At 32.9% G+C, this 17,955-nt stretch overlaps 1 protein-coding gene across 2 annotated transcripts; it reads right to left on the bottom strand.

Annotated features, from left to right (window-relative positions):
• Window positions 1-1,333: 1,333 nt before the first annotated feature.
• LOC124367768 (probable nuclear transport factor 2) lies at window positions 1,334-17,614 on the bottom strand. Of its 2 annotated transcripts, XM_046824870.1 has the most exons (5): window positions 17,287-17,614; window positions 11,102-11,173; window positions 9,465-9,563; window positions 7,098-7,226; window positions 1,334-1,684 (listed from the first exon to the last, which is right to left on the bottom strand). In XM_046824870.1, the coding sequence occupies exons 1-4, from the start codon at window positions 17,404-17,406 to the stop codon at window positions 7,113-7,115; spliced, it is 405 nt and encodes a 134-aa protein (XP_046680826.1). In that variant the 5' UTR covers window positions 17,407-17,614; the 3' UTR covers window positions 1,334-1,684; window positions 7,098-7,112. The 2 variants fall into 2 exon arrangements, with proteins under 2 accessions (XP_046680826.1, XP_046680827.1); XM_046824871.1 differs by lacking the exon at window positions 7,098-7,226 and having other exon boundaries at window positions 17,287-17,612.
• Between the last annotated feature and the right edge of the window lie 341 nt (window positions 17,615-17,955).

Consider the following 17,955-nt stretch of genomic DNA (forward strand, 5'->3'; position numbering starts at 1 on the left):
TTACATACGGTAGACAATGGGATTGGTCGAAATGGACCAGTAAAATGGCCACCACGTTCTCCTGACCTCACGCCAGCAGACTTTTTCTTATGGGGTTGGATGAAGTCAATTGTTTATTCAAAACGGATTAAAACCATAGAGGAGTTACGTAATCGCATTACAGAGGCGGCAGAAGAAACTATCAAGAATGCTCCAAACGTTATGAAACGCGCTAGAAAAGAGTGGATTCGTCGTGCGAAAAACGTGCATTGCTAACAACGGAGGACACTTTGAGCAACTATTATAAGTGATTATTTACAGTCTTATAAAGGTAAATACATTTTATGTTAATGTTAAGTCTAGAATAAATGATCAGCTGTTACTCACAACCTAAACATTAGTTAATATTTTATGCAGATAAGAATATGCATTTTTGTGCGTCTGTTTTATTTTTAAATAAAGCTAAATTTCAATACCTATTATTAATTTTTTTCCTAAGTAATTCACTGAATCTTTTCAGAATTAAATGTTCTACAAATCTGTTTTAAGAAAAAAAAATGACCTTTATTTAACATTTATGGAAGTAATCTTACGTTAAACACAAAAAATGTGTTATTTTCTTTGCACCAATTCTTGTGTTTTACGTAAGATATCTCTGAAAGTATTGCATTTACAGCTCTGGGACGAATTTTAATAAATTTGTCAGATATAAAAACATAAAAAACAATCGTATTTGTATCTTTGTAACTACCTTTACCATTTTTATACGGCCCTGACTTCACCAAGGGTTCTGAAATCCGGGCGAAATCTTTCGCTAGGCGTAACTCGCTAACGAAGCGTTTCCGGGCATATGGTTATATGAAACTTTTTTACTTGTTTTTAGCTATAGAATAAGCTCCCGAGAGATTGCCGTTTAGTTTTGAATCACCCTGTAGTAATAATAGTTTCCTAACACTGTGTCAAAACCTCACAATTTCCCCCTCTACCCGTAAGGCTGCCAAAAACCTCCCATCCCCCATGGAGCATTATGTAATTTAGGAATTCTTAAATAAATTTGTATGTGGATTCTCTATCCTACTTTAAAACACAAAATTGTAAAAAAATGTAGTATCTTTAATGTTTATTTCATAGCTAGGATTGCATAGTAAAGTAAATTCACTAGCGACAAAAACTATTCAGTTGATTACGAAGAAATGAAAAATGTATAAAGGTAACTTTAAACCTACATTAGACAGGATTCTGTCCACAAATAATGTAGTACCACACTTAAAATGCAAAAAACATTTATTTAACAGAATTGTTCAGCTAATTATAATATTTCTTTAACAATCCAGGTATAATAATCACATCAATATGTAATAAAGCGACTTTATTAATAATATTGTATTAAACCATGGGAAAATTCAGTGAATAGACAGCTTACTCTATTATTTACACGTTTCGCAGTGATTTTTTTTTATTAAGGAAAATTAAAATAAATTTTAAGGACACAGCTGAGATATGGATGCAAAGTAAGATATTTCCACTGACAATAATTAAAAAATGCAATAATTGAGTAAAAACAATAGTGTCACTGTAACAGTTAAGTCTGTTAAGCGGAATCGTGGATCCCCAGGCGAAATATGTCGTGCTGGCAGTAGAACGAGTTTCCGAGCGGCTTCAACACAAACACCTGTGAATACGGGTGAGGGGGATCATCGTCCGCCTGGAACACAACATCCGAAGTTAGTTTCTTTACTGAATCTTGTCCGTAATTTGTTAACTTGCAAATACATTCTCAAGGATAGAGATTGTTAATATGAAAATATTAACAAATTTCTAACATAATAAATTGTAAAAAGATTAAACTATAGCATATATGTCTAAGTATACAATCGTTTGTAGAGTCACCTGTAGGCTGCAAACCTGAGGCTCCGTTTTTTAACATGGGGTTAATAGATTCTCATACGAAAATCTATCTGAACATAAATTATAAATAGTTAGTATTAACAGATAATCATAATTTTTACAATTCATTACCATTGAGACACTAAAATATAAATTTCTATAGTGAAAGATTTATGGATTTCAATAAATCTGTATTCATAAGCATTTTTGTACTTTTTTAAAGAGGTATAAATCTTTTAAAACAATTATAAGTTCAGGAAATGCAATTGCTGGAATTAATATTCAAAATATTGGTACAGAACTTGTGCCTTATTTATGCCAAGTAAAATAAATTTCATGAGCTGTGTGATATTTTTTAACACAGTGCTTTGTTCTAGAGCAGCTATCAACCACTGGACAGGAACAGCAAACACAAGATAAGGACAGAAACACATCTGTAGTACAACACACACAATAAGAACAGAAGTGTTTGTGTAGTGCAATAGTTCCATGTGTTTTAAATAATTTGGGTTGTGTCCAATTTTAATTTATCAGTACAACAAACATATACTATAGTTGTCTATAGTATATGTTTTTACAGTATATGTCTATAGTATAAACAAACAATAATAGTTGTCTAAACGTTTCCAACTCAAAAAACACTAAAAGCTGCTACAAGGCTATATGCAAGCTAATTTTACATAAACAGTTTATTTTTGCCCCTGTTGACACATGTTTTTTACATTATTTTAATTTTATTTGTTCGTCCTATCAATCTTTCCAGCAAGTGGATTACTCTAGTGGAAAGAACATGATTACGAGTGCGTCACAACCGAACGAAGAAAAGCATAGCTTGGCTTCACAACCCCATACTTACGTTTTTATGTATTTATGTTTTTATGTACTCCTTATTGGACTAACTTGTAACCCAAAATAACTGTTTCACACATCAATATATGCAATGTAACTGTTTCATAAATCAATACATGCAATACAACTCATGATTTTTTTTCCACAACGATTTCTCAATAAACAAATCAGAAAGTAAAGATTTATTGGTTGCATGCAAATGTATGGGTGTGTGCATTCCAGTGTATAAATATCAATAGTAAGGGTTTACAATAAAGGTTATAGAATAAAACATATTTATGGTAAAAGCAGTCATTTTGATGCAATTGAAAAAGAAAGAAATTCTCTTTTGTGTTGGTATAGGTAATTCAGTAACCAAAAGCTATTTTAGAATTCTAGGCTAGTGAAATTTCAGTAAAAACGTTTGTTTTTATTTATTTGTTCTGTTCATTAAATCCTTTGATTGAATGCAAAACCAACTTATTTCTAAGCAATTGATAAAATATTCAGTTCATATTTTTATTGTACCTATATTAACCCTCCATCAGGCGCTTAAAATTAGAAACACCATCAGGCGCTCACGGAGGTTTCCTCCTGGTTAGCGAATAATGGATATCATAGTCGTTTAAACTGTTTTTATTTGTTTAAAAATTCATACTGATTTAATTACGATGTAATATATTCATTTTTAGAAATTAGATAAAAATTACTCTCTTATGTAATGAATTTTCCAAATAAGAAATTTAAAATCTTAAAAAATGTTATTGTATTATAACATCATGATTTATTTTAAGGAAAATGCAATTAATTGTAAAAATGTTTAACCTTCTGTAATAATGGAAATTAACTTAGTTTTTAACTTCTTACAAAAACAACTTACTTCAATTCTTGAGATATTATACAATTGTAATGACAATTATTACTCTGAAATAAAAATGTATTCTTTACTAAAATTTTTTTTAAACACTACACAAAGTTTCAAAACATCTTCCTTCTGGTTCTTATAACGAAAATGTTCACTCCATAAACAGTACTGAAATGATCCCTAGCACACGGGTACTGTACTGACAAGTCTCTCGTCTTCATTTTCCATTTCACAAAATTCAAATAAAATATATTGTAAAACTTAAAAAGAAACCATCACAGGTCACACATTTAGGCGCACACGGATTATTACTCCATAAAAACTAAACACAATAAGGCGCTCACAGAGATTTCGTCCAAGCACTACAAACACAACATCGGGTGCTGCTCACGGAGGAATCGTCCAGTCTCGCACGGAAGTAGACCTCACACTGACAGATTTTGATAAAGATAAGCGGGAGGCTATTGTGTCGCTTCCCCGAAAGATGCTCGTGAATTACACTGTGGGAAACGACTGCCAACATCAGAAAAGTAGTACTATTTTTAATAATAAAAAATACACGGAGGAAAACTCCGTTTAGCGCCCGATGTAGGGTTAAATATTACACCAATCATTATAACTTAAATAGTTTTTTAGCGATTGAACTTGCCCACGATGAGTACCAGATTTTTAAGAGGATCATAGTCATACGTACGTGTAACCATACCAGATCTATAGTTAATAATGTAGAAAAAATTAACATAGGTACAAAAAAAGGAATTAAACAATTTTTGGAATATGAGATAAATTTGAAATATTGTATGGTTTTTCACCTTTTTTCCAAACATTTCAATGTTTCATTGATACATTTTACTATCATATCTGATGTAATTCAGAGCGTTCTTACTTTCCAGTTTAATCAATCAAGGTTGCAAGCAAAAACTAAATAAAAGTATGTTCGTACAGCCAAGTTAACCCTTTTAACCCTGACCATTATACAGGCGATGTCACAAAACTCCTAAGCCATTTTAAGACGAAATGTACGAGTTTTTTGTAAACAACTCATAACTAGGCTATTTTTAAGTTTTTAAGCTAATCTTTTTTGGTTTTTAATTCTTAGCCTATTAAATGTAGTTTACAGAAAAATGGTTAAAAAAACTAAATTTGTACTATCTTAAAATAAATTTTTTATATTTATATACATATATATATATATATATATATATATATATATATATATATATATATATATATATATATACAGTATATATACAGTAGAATCATAATATTATTTACCACACCTCGGTTTATATTCTATAGCCAATATCGAAATTTATTTACCACGGCTTGCAGACGCGCAGTTGCACGCACTAGTCTCCCACGACTCTTGCGTTATTTTGGTGTATCTATATTGTTTACATTTTCCTGTGCTGTCCTCAGTTGAGCTAATAGGTTTTAACCTGTAAACAGTTCGTTGATTATTTCCAGTGCGGTTAGTACAGTACATTACAATTGTTTTGTTTCGTCAAGTGCTGTGTACTGTAGGTTGGATTATCCGGCCGAATCGTTATCCGGCCAGGGGCTCGGTCCCGTGGTGGCCGGATATGAGGTTCTACTGTACTTATATAAAATAAATAAATATTTTGAAATTTCAAGTTGTTGATGAAAACCATAGAACTAAACAATATGAAGACAAATATCTATTCCTTTTGTATTAAATTTAATTATTAACCTAAGGCAAAATATACAGGGTGTTTGAAAAGTATGAGTATGGCTTAATATTTTAAACCATGAGTGATAACACTATAAACTTTGCACAGTGTCATATGCTATGTAAACTATTTTTCCTTGCTATTACCATGACATGCCAACCATGGGGGACGGCCCACAGAGGAAAACATGGAAATCTTAAATTGAAGCATGGGTCGAGTGATACCTCATTTGAAAGGCTCACTTAGTAGAGTTGAATGCCGCAAACCGCATCTCAAAAGGTTTATCCAATCAAATGGCGGGTTGTTTTAGGTACACATTGTTAAGTACATTATTTGCCATTTCTGACTGGATCGTCGTATTCTGATGCGGTAGGCGGCGTTTCACTCTACTAACCAATGTGTTTTCACTGACTTTTTTTTCACAATAAATACCAATGTTTTTTTAGTTTTATTTATTGTGTTATAAATTTATGACATAATTTGCTAATTAAAAAAAAGTCAGTGAAAACACATTGGTTAGTAGAGTGAAACGCCGCCTACCGCATCAGAATACGACGATCCAGTCAGAAATGGCAGCGACGCGGTAAACAGCTAGTATATATATAAGTATATAAAATAAATAAATATTTTGAAATTTCAAGTTGTTGATGAAAACCATACAGCTAAACAATATTTGACACACAAAATATCTATTCCTTTTGTATTAAATTTAATTATTAATCTAAGGAAACAAAATATATATATGTCCACTGTATTTAAAAGTTGAGAAACGTAAATGTTTGTAAAGACGCGTAACTTTTCCTTTTTGCCATTTCTTTGCAAGAAAATGAAATACAAAAAACATAAAACCAAAGTTATTTCTAGTAAAATAATTAAAACTGTTTATAGCATATATATTTTTTTAAAAATGTAAGTACAACATTTACAGTAGCAGAAAATGTTTTCAGAAATATCAAGATAGCTATCACTCAAATCTTTGTCATTGACCACATCCACGCCACTTGCAGCTAAGTTACTAATCGGTTTATTTTCACTTACGGGAGACTTAGAATGATTCCAAAACTCATTTTCAAATTACATAAATAACAAACTAAAATTTAACTGTTGTGCTTTATACCATTTTAACCTAAAACCATGAAGCAAGTTCACAGAATAGTGAAATACAGCTGTCTGCGAAGATCAGCGAGCAGTCAGCCGAGATAAATTGCAATTTCTGAATCACAGACTGACAAAATACAAAGTCAAAGCTTTACAAACAAATATATTCAATGCTAGATATCTTTGTACACAAGTCTGTAAAATTTCAAAGCATTTGATAAAATAGGTGGCCAGTAAAATAATACAAAGTGCACTTCTACACAATACGGTTGTTGGGAGTTGACGCCATTTTTACGAGCTCCGTATTATACGGATGTCGGGGTTAAAAGGGGTAATTAATACTGTACTGTATAATTTAGTGCATTCTTACTTTCCAGTTTAATCAATCATGGTTGCAAGCAAACACTAATGTTTGTATTGCCAAGTTAATTAATACTGTTCTGTATAATTCAGTTGGAAATGAACAAAGTTACAATTACAATTAATATGAGACACAAACATGGGAATTTTATTCAATAGGTAACATTACTTGTTGTTAGTTGAACTAACAAAACTATATAATCCCAACATTTGCAATGGGACTAAGGTGTAAAACGGATTAATTGAAAAAGCTAAACAAGATTGTGCACATCTATCAGAGGGGAACCAAAAAGACAATGAGAATTAGATCGAGGTGAAATGGAAAACTACGGTACTACAAAGCCAGAGCAAGCTAAGACATGCAAGCGGCAAGCCAAGACAGCAAGTACCGTTGAGCCAGGAGGCTAGAGGGAATCGTGCAGCGCCAGTCTGAATAGATCGTGTTGGACGTAGAAGCTTGTGCCTATCGGCTTCAGAACGAATGTCTGACTATACGCGTGTGGCGGATCCTCATCCGTCTGTGAACAAACACAGTACTGCACACTGACTGACTCCCTCCTCAGCACTTAGGCTAACTGGACAGATGAGAAATAAGAAGGAGAATATGGTCAGTTCAGATTAGTCATTGTCAACCACTAACTTTTCTACATCTACATGATAAAAAAAAACAATACCTCGATAGTATGAAAAGCTCAAGACGACAAAACGCTAGATACATTAACGAGTTACCAGAATAGTACTACACTTGTCAAATGTTTCACAGTATGCATTTTCTCCTGTTTGACAGGTGATGCATAGCTTTTTAATTTTAAGTTCAGTGCAGTCAGTTTTGTTTACTTCTCTTTTTGTTGTACAGACTTAAATATACAAATCGTGCACTGCTATTTTATTCACTGTACAAGTGGCATGTGTATGTTCCTGTAGTGGCACAGTATTTTAGATCTACTGGTAGTATTGTTTTAAATCATGATTTGACATTTAAAGAATGCTCTAAATACAATACTTTATATATCTTTAGACTAAAAATAAGTTATAGAAAGAACAAAAATCGTTTCCAAATTGTACTTATAAATTCATTAACAAGTTTAGTAAATATAAATACATACATTTTTATATCTAAATTCTGGCCTATACGTAATTCCATATGTTTACTGAAATAAATCCAGAATATACATTTTGTCCCAGATATTTCGCTGATGTCAGAAATACAGGATCAATAACTATCACGACCGGTTCCAAAAATCAAAATTTATTGCAGGTATCATTACAATAACTTAATAACCTCAAAATACATTCCTCCTGCATCAATACAGTTCTTCATCCTCTTCTACTGGGTGGCCTATTGCCATGCACTTAATTAAGCCTCAAGGGCCTTTTGCGCACTCCAGAAGCACATCGTAAAGCCGACCAGTCTACAGTTTTTTTACCAGCAATTAAGATCGTTCCAGATGGCACAAACTCCTTGTGAACAACGCCACATCGGTTGAAAAAAAAAACAATCAGCATGGTTTTGATTTTTTATTTTGACATCTGAGCTTTTTCAGAAGCAGGGGACTCCTTAGGGTTTCATTCTGAAATTCAACCCTTTGTTTTCGGGTTGTACTGGAATACCCACGATTCATCGCCAGTAATAACGTTGTTGAGAAAATCTTCATCTTCCAGGGACGCAGTCAAAAATTTCTTGCAAAATTTCCACCCGCTAAAGTTTTTGTTCCTCGATCAAGGCTTTTGACACCAGCTTTGCACACACTTCCCTGATCACAAAATCCTCTGTTACAATGGTGTGAATGGTTCCGACTGAAAGGCCGGTCTCCTTCCGATCGCAGAGGGTTTAGAACTTTAAGATTTGAAATACTTGCAGCTCAGTTCATCAAATATTGTCAGTCTTAATGGGAATGAGCTGCCAAGAAATTTGAGAGTAAATATTTTCTATTTTGACAATACACCGGATTATGCAACTACCTCAGCATGCTAAGATTTAGCTTGAAACCACCTGACCCCATTTCCCAACACCCACCTGATTTCACCTTGTATAATGTTTTTGTTTCTGAACATAAGAGATAAGGAACATGAAGAAGACAATTTTTTAATGACAGAATGTAAAAGGGACCTAATAGATTAAGCTCAACAAAAATGAGGAGAAAACAAATCGGCTTTTGTATTAACCATGATTAATATAACCTCAAGTACTGCCACTGACCGCACTGAACTCAAAATGTGGTTGCACCACGCAAATCTCCCCCAGTAAACTGATCTAGGAAATTTTTGTATACAGCTTCATTACAACAATAAGTTATCATTCCAGGGCTTATTATTAACACATTCCCCAAACTCTATTATAATACTTACTGTCAACTCTATACAATACACAAGCAAAGTACGCTTATATCGATTACCAGCATTTAAAACTGCACGAACACATTCGCTACAACAAATGTACAACCAGTGCAAAAGATTGCCATAAAGGGCAAGGACATTGCCAGACATCTTTGCAGACAGGAACAAAATTTCAAACCGATAAAATAGACCACCATTATGCCACTGACATATCGAACGTTAAAATATCGAACTTTCGTCTGTTTTACCAAGAACAAACAGTACATATCTAAAACGCTTATCAGTGACATAAAACATATGTCAAATAAACGCCTTGGTTAGTTTTGGAAAAGAATTGTATCATGATAGTAGCAAATGTGTTAAGCAACTTTTTATATTAGAACTATATCACTACTTACACACGTACGATGCAAACTGACCTGTAAACGTCCTAAAACATTTATAAGGACTCCTCCGTCAAACATTGGTTGTGAGTCCACGGCTGTGATGATTCTGTTTATTTTTTGAAATGTTAGGCTCTGCAACAAACGATAATACACTGTTCGTGGCATAGCACAATATCATGTTAAATCAATTTAAAATTATCTGTTGGTATTGAAATCACTTGGTATAATAGTTTAACTTCAGAGATGTAATATTGTATATGTGAGTGTAAATAAATACTTTGGAAATTATTAAAAACAAGAAAATTTTTAAATATACACTTTTATTTTCTTTTAGTAACACTCATACCAGAGACAATTATTTTTGTGGTTCTTGTAAGTTTGTGTGTATGTGTGTGTGTGCATCATAAATTTTCTTCTAATGACCAAATTTGTGTACTCATAGCAAGTAAATTTTCAAGTCTTATTGGAGAATTTTCATTTTAGATTTTAATGGTAATAAAGTGTATTAGCAACAATCAAACGTTTTGTATATTAATGACTTTATAGAGTAACATAATGGTATCAAACATACGGATATGCACGTCAAGGCATACTCATGCCTCATACTCTTCAATCAATGAATGCGTTTAATACGCCCTGGGGCACCTCGAAATCCTGCCAGTGGCTACGCAGTTGAGTGACAGTGATTAACAAATTAACTTATCGCATAGAAGATTTTTTCTAAATATTGCCTTTCTGCTAGGCTAGTTTAATAATGTCATATCGAATCACTAAATTACCATTAATACATTTACGGCTCCCATAAATTACATAAAATTACTTTTATACCAAACAAAAACGTGTCCAACACAGACTACTATGTGATTGCAATTGTAAATAATAAAAAAAAAAAAACAATATTTTATTTGAGATTTTTATGATGGTTAATTTACAATAATATGCATAAAGGCAAATATTTGTTACCAATGTGAATTAATTATTATGTGAATTGTAATGTCACAACACTTTATTGTTTTTATTCATCGACTCTATTGAGGTGAGCTGAGGGTGTGGGGTTCCATGGAAAGTAGTTCAAACCTAAAGGGAGCCTTGAGTGAGAAAAGTTTGAGAAACAATGCTATGAGCTACTAAGTGTTACAAAGGAAATTTGGTGTTGGAATAAGTAGTATATTTTACTTCATTGGTTTAGGAGATTTTAACTAGTAAACCGCAATCAGTGAATATTAGATATTGACAATTGATTAATATTTTAATTCACCAATATTGATTATCTGTGGTGTTCCATAGAGCTCTGTTTTGGAACCATAATTTTTTTAACACATTACAGTGGTGATGGCAATTTTTCAGGGTTTCTTAACTACCTTTGCAGATGATAATATAAAATCTAAGAAACAGTTGAAGTTAAAACATGAAAATTGATTAGATAAAGTAACGTTCACGTTTGATAAGAGTGATTTCATACTTAGTAATAAATAAAAAACCAAACATATATTTTGTCATCAAGAATCACTTCACTTATCTAATCCACAAAATTAATTGTTTTTAAACAGTCAACATGTAACGAGTTTGAAATTGGTCAGAATAATTGTGGTGGTAATAATTATTATACATTAAAACATATGTGTGACTAATTTAAAAAACAATAATTAAATACAGTACACCATACTTACATTTAGCTTTTCCATTATTTTCATAGCTCCTTGAAGCTGCATACCTTCAAATGTCATAAAGGAAGTCTCTGCCTGCAACAATTATTGCAAGATTTTCAGCTAAATGACAATATTAACTGGTATCTGGCTTGCTAGTTCTCTCTTACAATGTAATATTTGCCAAACTTTTTCACTGCTATGAGGGATATTTCTCTGGAGCTGAAGGTGTTTTGATGTGTTTTGCATGTGTCAGCACAACACATGTAATGATTGTGGTGCTACCTGTAAAAGCTATGAATGAATGACTAACGTTTATTCCAGCAGTTTTTATACACATATATACAATCTTTCTTAGATGAAATGGCTTTTATTATATATACAGCAGCTTATATATAGAAGAAAATGTAAGATAAGTGTAACGAATACCACAATAAATACTTCCATACTTTTTTTCCACCCTGTATAACAATACTGGAAAGCCTACATGGGCAATCTGCCTGTGCGTAGGCCTAGTTGCATCTAGCCGTCAATATAAAATTTAAATAATACGCTGGATATGTTAGTAATAGAGTAAGAATAAGGTAAAAAATATAAAGGGATATATTATGTCTATTGCTTCTTGAATTTTACTGTGTAAGTGATTGCTTTTATTCAAGCGGTGGAAAAACAAATTTAATAAAAATGATGGTATGTTTGGCTAAACTAAATAACTCATTTATGGAGGAGTGAGATGAGATGAGATGAGAGAGAGGAGAGAGTGTGTGTGTGTATATATTACATTGTAAAATTTCCTATGATTGCGTATACAATATTCCGTGAATGAATATTAATAGTAGAACAGGTTACAGTATACATTTTACTAAAGTAATGGAAGTAATTAAACATAAAACATATTATTGAATCTTATAAAACAGTGCACTTGCCGTATCAAGGTAAATACAAAATACAAAAAGTATAAAATATTATTCAATTTGGTTCAGAGTATAAAGACTACAAACATACATTGATCACATAAAATAACTATCTCTCTTTCACACATACGTAACATTCAATATTAAAAATAATATCGTGTCCAAAATGTTAGAACAATTGTATACAAACGACAGGTATTACGCTATAAATAAATTGTCAATCAATCGTACATGCTTTCACAATTTCTCTGTCATTCTCATCAAATTATATACCAGAACAAGGGGATTGATCCAATTTTTTTTAAATTTCATCCCAGCGGCTCATCATAAACATGTCAAAAAGTAAAAAAAAATCCCTTGACATAAAAAGGTGTCTCAATCGAGCTTTTATGTTTGATTGTCAGGGAGCCTGTAGATAAGTTTAACACCAACCTCTGATGCAAATGTTCAAACACGACAATTCTATACTGCCAAACACAGAGGTAGTCTCGGCCTCTAGTCACATATTGGTGAATATCCATGACTTGAACCAAGTTGCATTTGAATCATCAGTACATACAACCTCTCCAATGTAGATACAGGGCGAAGTCAGTAATTCCAGCCCCTGAGGTATTTTTGCATGAATCTCTAAATTTTATTTTAAAATAATTCGGACCGCTTTCTTTCAGCTAAAATTACCCTTCAAAAGTTGTATTTAGAACAGCTACTCCAAAGCCCTAACCTATATATTATAAATGGTACATAAGGCCAAAATAGCCTGTCCTTAATATATACAAGGAACAGAATTTTGAGAGGTTTTGTAAGACATAAACTTTCGATATGGTCGACCCAAGTCAGTCCCTGATTAAGATACATGCTAAGGAATTAAGTGGAGCCAGTTTCCTCCAGGTGGATATCATCTGTCATAACGGCGATGTGATCATTATGATCGTGTTGCCGAAGACAGAAATTAATCACGTCTGATTTAGACTGTAGATTTACTGATGAGAAATACTGAATACTCAAATTCAGTTCTAGAAAGGAATTCATTTATAATTCTAATGCATTGTATTTCTATTTCTTCTTTTGAATTTATGCTAATGCAAATAGTTTAATGAGTTCAATGTGTAAATGTATAAAAGAATTGGGATTGGTTCCAAGATAGAGGTACTTTGGGATTATACCGACCACACCAGTATGAAGAACACAAAAATATAAATTTATAGAAACAAACATGATAGAACGAAAAAACAACTGTTTAATTACAAAATTACAAACTTACAAGCATTTCCAGGTATTGTGATCGGTATTGTTGTCGCTGTTATCTTATCTTTCTCGAGAATCCCGATTACGGCAGGCCGCGCGGCATCACATGATTTGCACAGTACATAATTGCATTTCCATTACAATTCAATTTATATTTCTGATCAGCCCCTCTAGAATTTGATATTTTACTGATAGGTACTATCTTGAGGGATGTTTTTCTTTCGTCGACATCAGCGCGGTGCTGCCGAAGCCCGCGCTGATGGCCGGAGACACTCGCATTTTGGGTGGCGGAGTGTGATCAAGAATAAAAACAAGTTTTGAGTGTGTTTTCAATAAAGAGTTTAGTTTTAGTTTGGTAATGTTTGTTTTTGTTGAATTTTTGTGTTTGGAGAAATGTAGAGGTAAAACACGGAAGTACAACAAAGCGACGCACCAGCTGAATGGGCGGCGAGACTCTGCAATCACGTTATCTACTAGACCGCTCGACTTTGACCTCTGTCTGAGGATGGGGAGGGGTTTGCGATAAGACAATTCCTGTTTTATATTGACGAAATATTGTTCTACTACGCTAATCTAGTAATCAATAGAAGCAAAATGTCAAATAACGATTCATGTCTGGGCGTGGTCGGTATAATCCCAAAGTACCAAGATAGATTCTTGCAGTACACCATAAGCCATTGTTATATATTCTTACAAAGAATTCAAAATCGGCACAAACCGACTTCTGTTCCTGAGGTAAGATCCATTCCCACCGGTGGTGACCTGTTTTTCTGAGGTGATCTCTTCTGAGCTATTCAAGTAGCAGACTTCGAACACCACTTGTCATTAGCTGGTGATACAATGTCTCGTGTTGTACTTGGTTAAATGCTTAGGATAGGTCAATAAATTGCTTAGCATACATTCTCGCCTCTCCAGAACATCGACGATTGTTTCTATAAGATTTTTGACAGCATCAATAGTGGATTTCTACTTTCCAAAACTGAATTTGTAAACTAATTTGTGTTTACAAAATGATTCCAATCTTGCCAATAATATCTTTTCTAAAGCCGGAAGGATTGAAATGGAATGACAATATGCCTACAAGACCAATATTGTTTTTTTTTTTTTTTTTTAATGGGATGGCTTTTACTATGTTCAGGAGGGAAAGTATAATGCCTTGAGCAGAGGACAAGTTAATCAAATTTGTGAGTGGAGACTAAATTTGCTTTCAGATACGTTTTAGTAACAAAACAGAAAGCTGTTAATGTAACATGATATTTAGGTCACTGAATAAGATGGGCCACATTCTCACTCACAGTAGACAGCACCAAACTTCGATGATTCTTCACCACAGTTGGGATGGGTTGTGGTTCTTCACCACAACTGATGCAACGGGAGAGAAAAAAGCATTAAATTCACTTGCTATTATTCACAAATCTATAATTAGTTTTGAAATTTATGAACCAGTGGTCTTTACCATGGCAGCTTTGATAATGCTCTTAGGAGTTTTGGAAAAATGTTCATAATGTTTTAGTTTGTTTTGGATTTTACGTGATTTTTTCGTGTTTATTGTTTTACGATAATTGTTCTTAAAATTTCTACAAAAAGTTTTCTATAAAATAGTTTACTTTCTGATCATACATAAATTGAATTGTAAAACTTCAAACAAGCTGACAAGTTAAAAATTTCTTGGGTCATCAAGAAAATTAGTTTTGTTCATTTCCGTTGTTTGAAGTAGCATGTAACGTTCAAGTAATGTAACAACTGTAATGATCTCAAATGTTATTATAAACTTCACTTTGTAATCACGAATGCCTATCAGCAGTGTTAGGGTTAAAGGAAATATTGATTTTGTCTCTCAATGCCTTCTACCAGAGACGACTGTAAGTACTGAGATTCAAAATATCAGTCACTTTGATTCATTTAAGTTACATTGCAATAATACATCAAAACAAAGATAACCTTAACTATTTGAAGTCTGCTAATGTAACAAATGTTATGTATACATTGTTCATTATAGCACACTATCCCTATCTGGTTTTCCATCCAAAACAACTTCACCTATACTCAGCTTTGACCCTCTTATCAGTACACCTCCTTCCGGTAAAAGAAAAAAATTGTCCAAAGACAAAACTATGAATCCCAGTTAAGATTAGAAAATTATTGTCTTGTATAAAGTAATTATCATAATTTTAATTCTTTAGACGATCTTTTAAATAAAAACATAAATCGCTGGCCAATCTGTAATAATGCTAGATATAATGATAAATTTATTTGGCTTATGCATTTGAACATCCAAGGTAGATTAACAGAAATTTTTTTTTAATTAGCTTAATTAGAGATAATTTTTAAGAACACAAATAAATCAATAGTCTGCTTAAATGATCATTGGATTAAGAATGAAAATGTCCATTTGTTAAACAGTATCCTAACTATAATCTTGCTAAGTTTTACTTCAGAGAAGCTTTATTCCATGGTGGTATTTGCATCCAAAGTTACGATTTTAAATGTACACTAGTAAGTTATATTTTTGAAGTTACAGTGTACACATATGATGTATGTGATTGTTAAAAACTCCAAAAATTCAACACTGTATGTCTCTAAAATATGAAAAAGGTGATGTTAAAATTTGAAATTTGGCAAATATGCCAAGGCTACTTATCTCTCTGTGTAAAAGTATAACCATAGTTTCATTACTATAAAAGTATTGAAAGTATTTATTAGATGTGGAATGAGCCAGGTATATAATGACTATTTATACCCAGCAAATAACAACTTACTTCTTTGCAATAGCCTTAAAATGTTCGGTACTTTGGGATTATACCGACCACACCCAGACATGAATCGTTATTTGACATTTTGCTTCTACTGATTACTAGATTAGCGTAGAACAATATTTCGTCAATATAAAACAGGAATTGTCTTATCGCAAACCCCTCCCCATCCTCAGGACAGAGGTCAAAGTCGAGCGGTCTAGTAGATAACGTGATTGCAGAGTCTCGCACCGCCCGTTCAGCTGGTTCGTCGCTTTGTTGTACTTCCGTGTTTTACCTCTACATTTCTCTAAACACACAAAAATTCAACAAAAACAAACATTACTAAACTCTTTATTGAAAAAACACTTAAAACTTGTTTTTATTCAGAAGCTCCGCCACCCAAAATGCTGATGTCGACGAAAGAAAAACATCCCTCGAGATAGTACCTATCAGTAAAATATCAAATACTAGAGGGGCTGATCAGAAATATAAATTGAATTGTAATGGAAAGGCAATTATGTACAGTGCAAATCATGTGATGCCGCGCGGCGGCCGTAATCGGGATTCTCAAGAAAGATAAGATAACAGCGACAACGATACCGATCACAATACCTGGAAACACTTGTAAGTTTGTAATTTTATAATTAAACAGTTGTTTTTTTCGTTCTATCATGTTTGTTTCTATAAATTTATATTTTTGTGTTCTTCATACTGGTGTGGTCGGTATAATCCCAAAAGTACCCAATGTTCATTAATACATACTTTAATGCTAGAACTAAGAACATCAATGTGCCGCCATGTAGGTTTCGACAGTTCAAAAACCCTTCTCTGGGTGTCGGCTAATAAGTTATTTGTTGTATCCTAGTAGATTGGAGTCTGTGCATAGGGAAGTATGGGAATGTGGTTTATAAGCTTATAAACATGACAATGTATTCGAGTGTTGAATATGCCACTTTGATAAGTCTTTCAGATCCCACAAATTAAATTTTACAATAAGAAATCTGTCTTTGTCATATGTTACAGCTTAATGTATTGGGCTAATCAGATCTTCAATAGCAAATAGCATATTAAACAAAATTACACAAAAAACATGTATTGATTTTTAACTTGTTAAATTTATTTTGAATAAATACTTGTGACACTATCTATAAATACTAATCAAGGATAAAGTAGGCCTAGTCAAATATAAAGCTAGTTTCAAGTACTTAAAAGTCATCTCAGGTTAGGACCAGGTTCAAATCAGTGTTCAAAAATGTAAAACAAAAATAGGAATGGTAAGATAGATATAACGTTAGACAATTCTTGGTATACTTACATTGTACATATTTACCAAATTCGGCCTTTGGGCAGGGTCATCAAATAGCAAATAGTATTGCTGAACGAATCCCTTTCCTATTGCCTCGTAAGCTGGATTGAGATTTAGAGGTACTGCCATATTTAAATTTTAAGTAAATATACTACTTTTCTATAATGTTAAATAATAATTTAGATTAAAGATAAACTCAGTATAATTACAAATGCCGATATTTTCCTATTATCAAACTTATCCACAGCGTTGATTCACGGAAAACCTCACTTTCCATGCGAATTCATTAAAAATGCCCGTTCCGTTCCTGATCTAACGTAACTAACCATACCTAACCTTCTAAACCAATGTTCCCTCTTTCTTGATGCTTCTACACAAATCCTATGATTATAAAGGCCGTGGGAATACTGTAAATTGTAAATCTAAGTTTACACTGACAAGAAATTGCAATAAATTTGGTGTCATATAGTAAAAATAATGCTAGTCTAAAAGGGTGCAAGATCTCTCCCGAGCAGTGTCAATGTTGAACTTTTGACTTTCACTTTGTCCATTGAAATTTCTTTGTCCGAGAATTAGAGAACATTGTCGGTCTGTAAAACAGTTTAGTGTAAACAGATCTCTACCGAGACTACTGCCGGACAATCTCGTATTTAAAAGAACTATTAGAGCAGTGTTATA

Source organism: Homalodisca vitripennis, chromosome 8, assembly GCF_021130785.1.
Source record: "Homalodisca vitripennis isolate AUS2020 chromosome 8, UT_GWSS_2.1, whole genome shotgun sequence".
NCBI lineage: Eukaryota > Metazoa > Arthropoda > Insecta > Hemiptera > Cicadellidae > Homalodisca > Homalodisca vitripennis.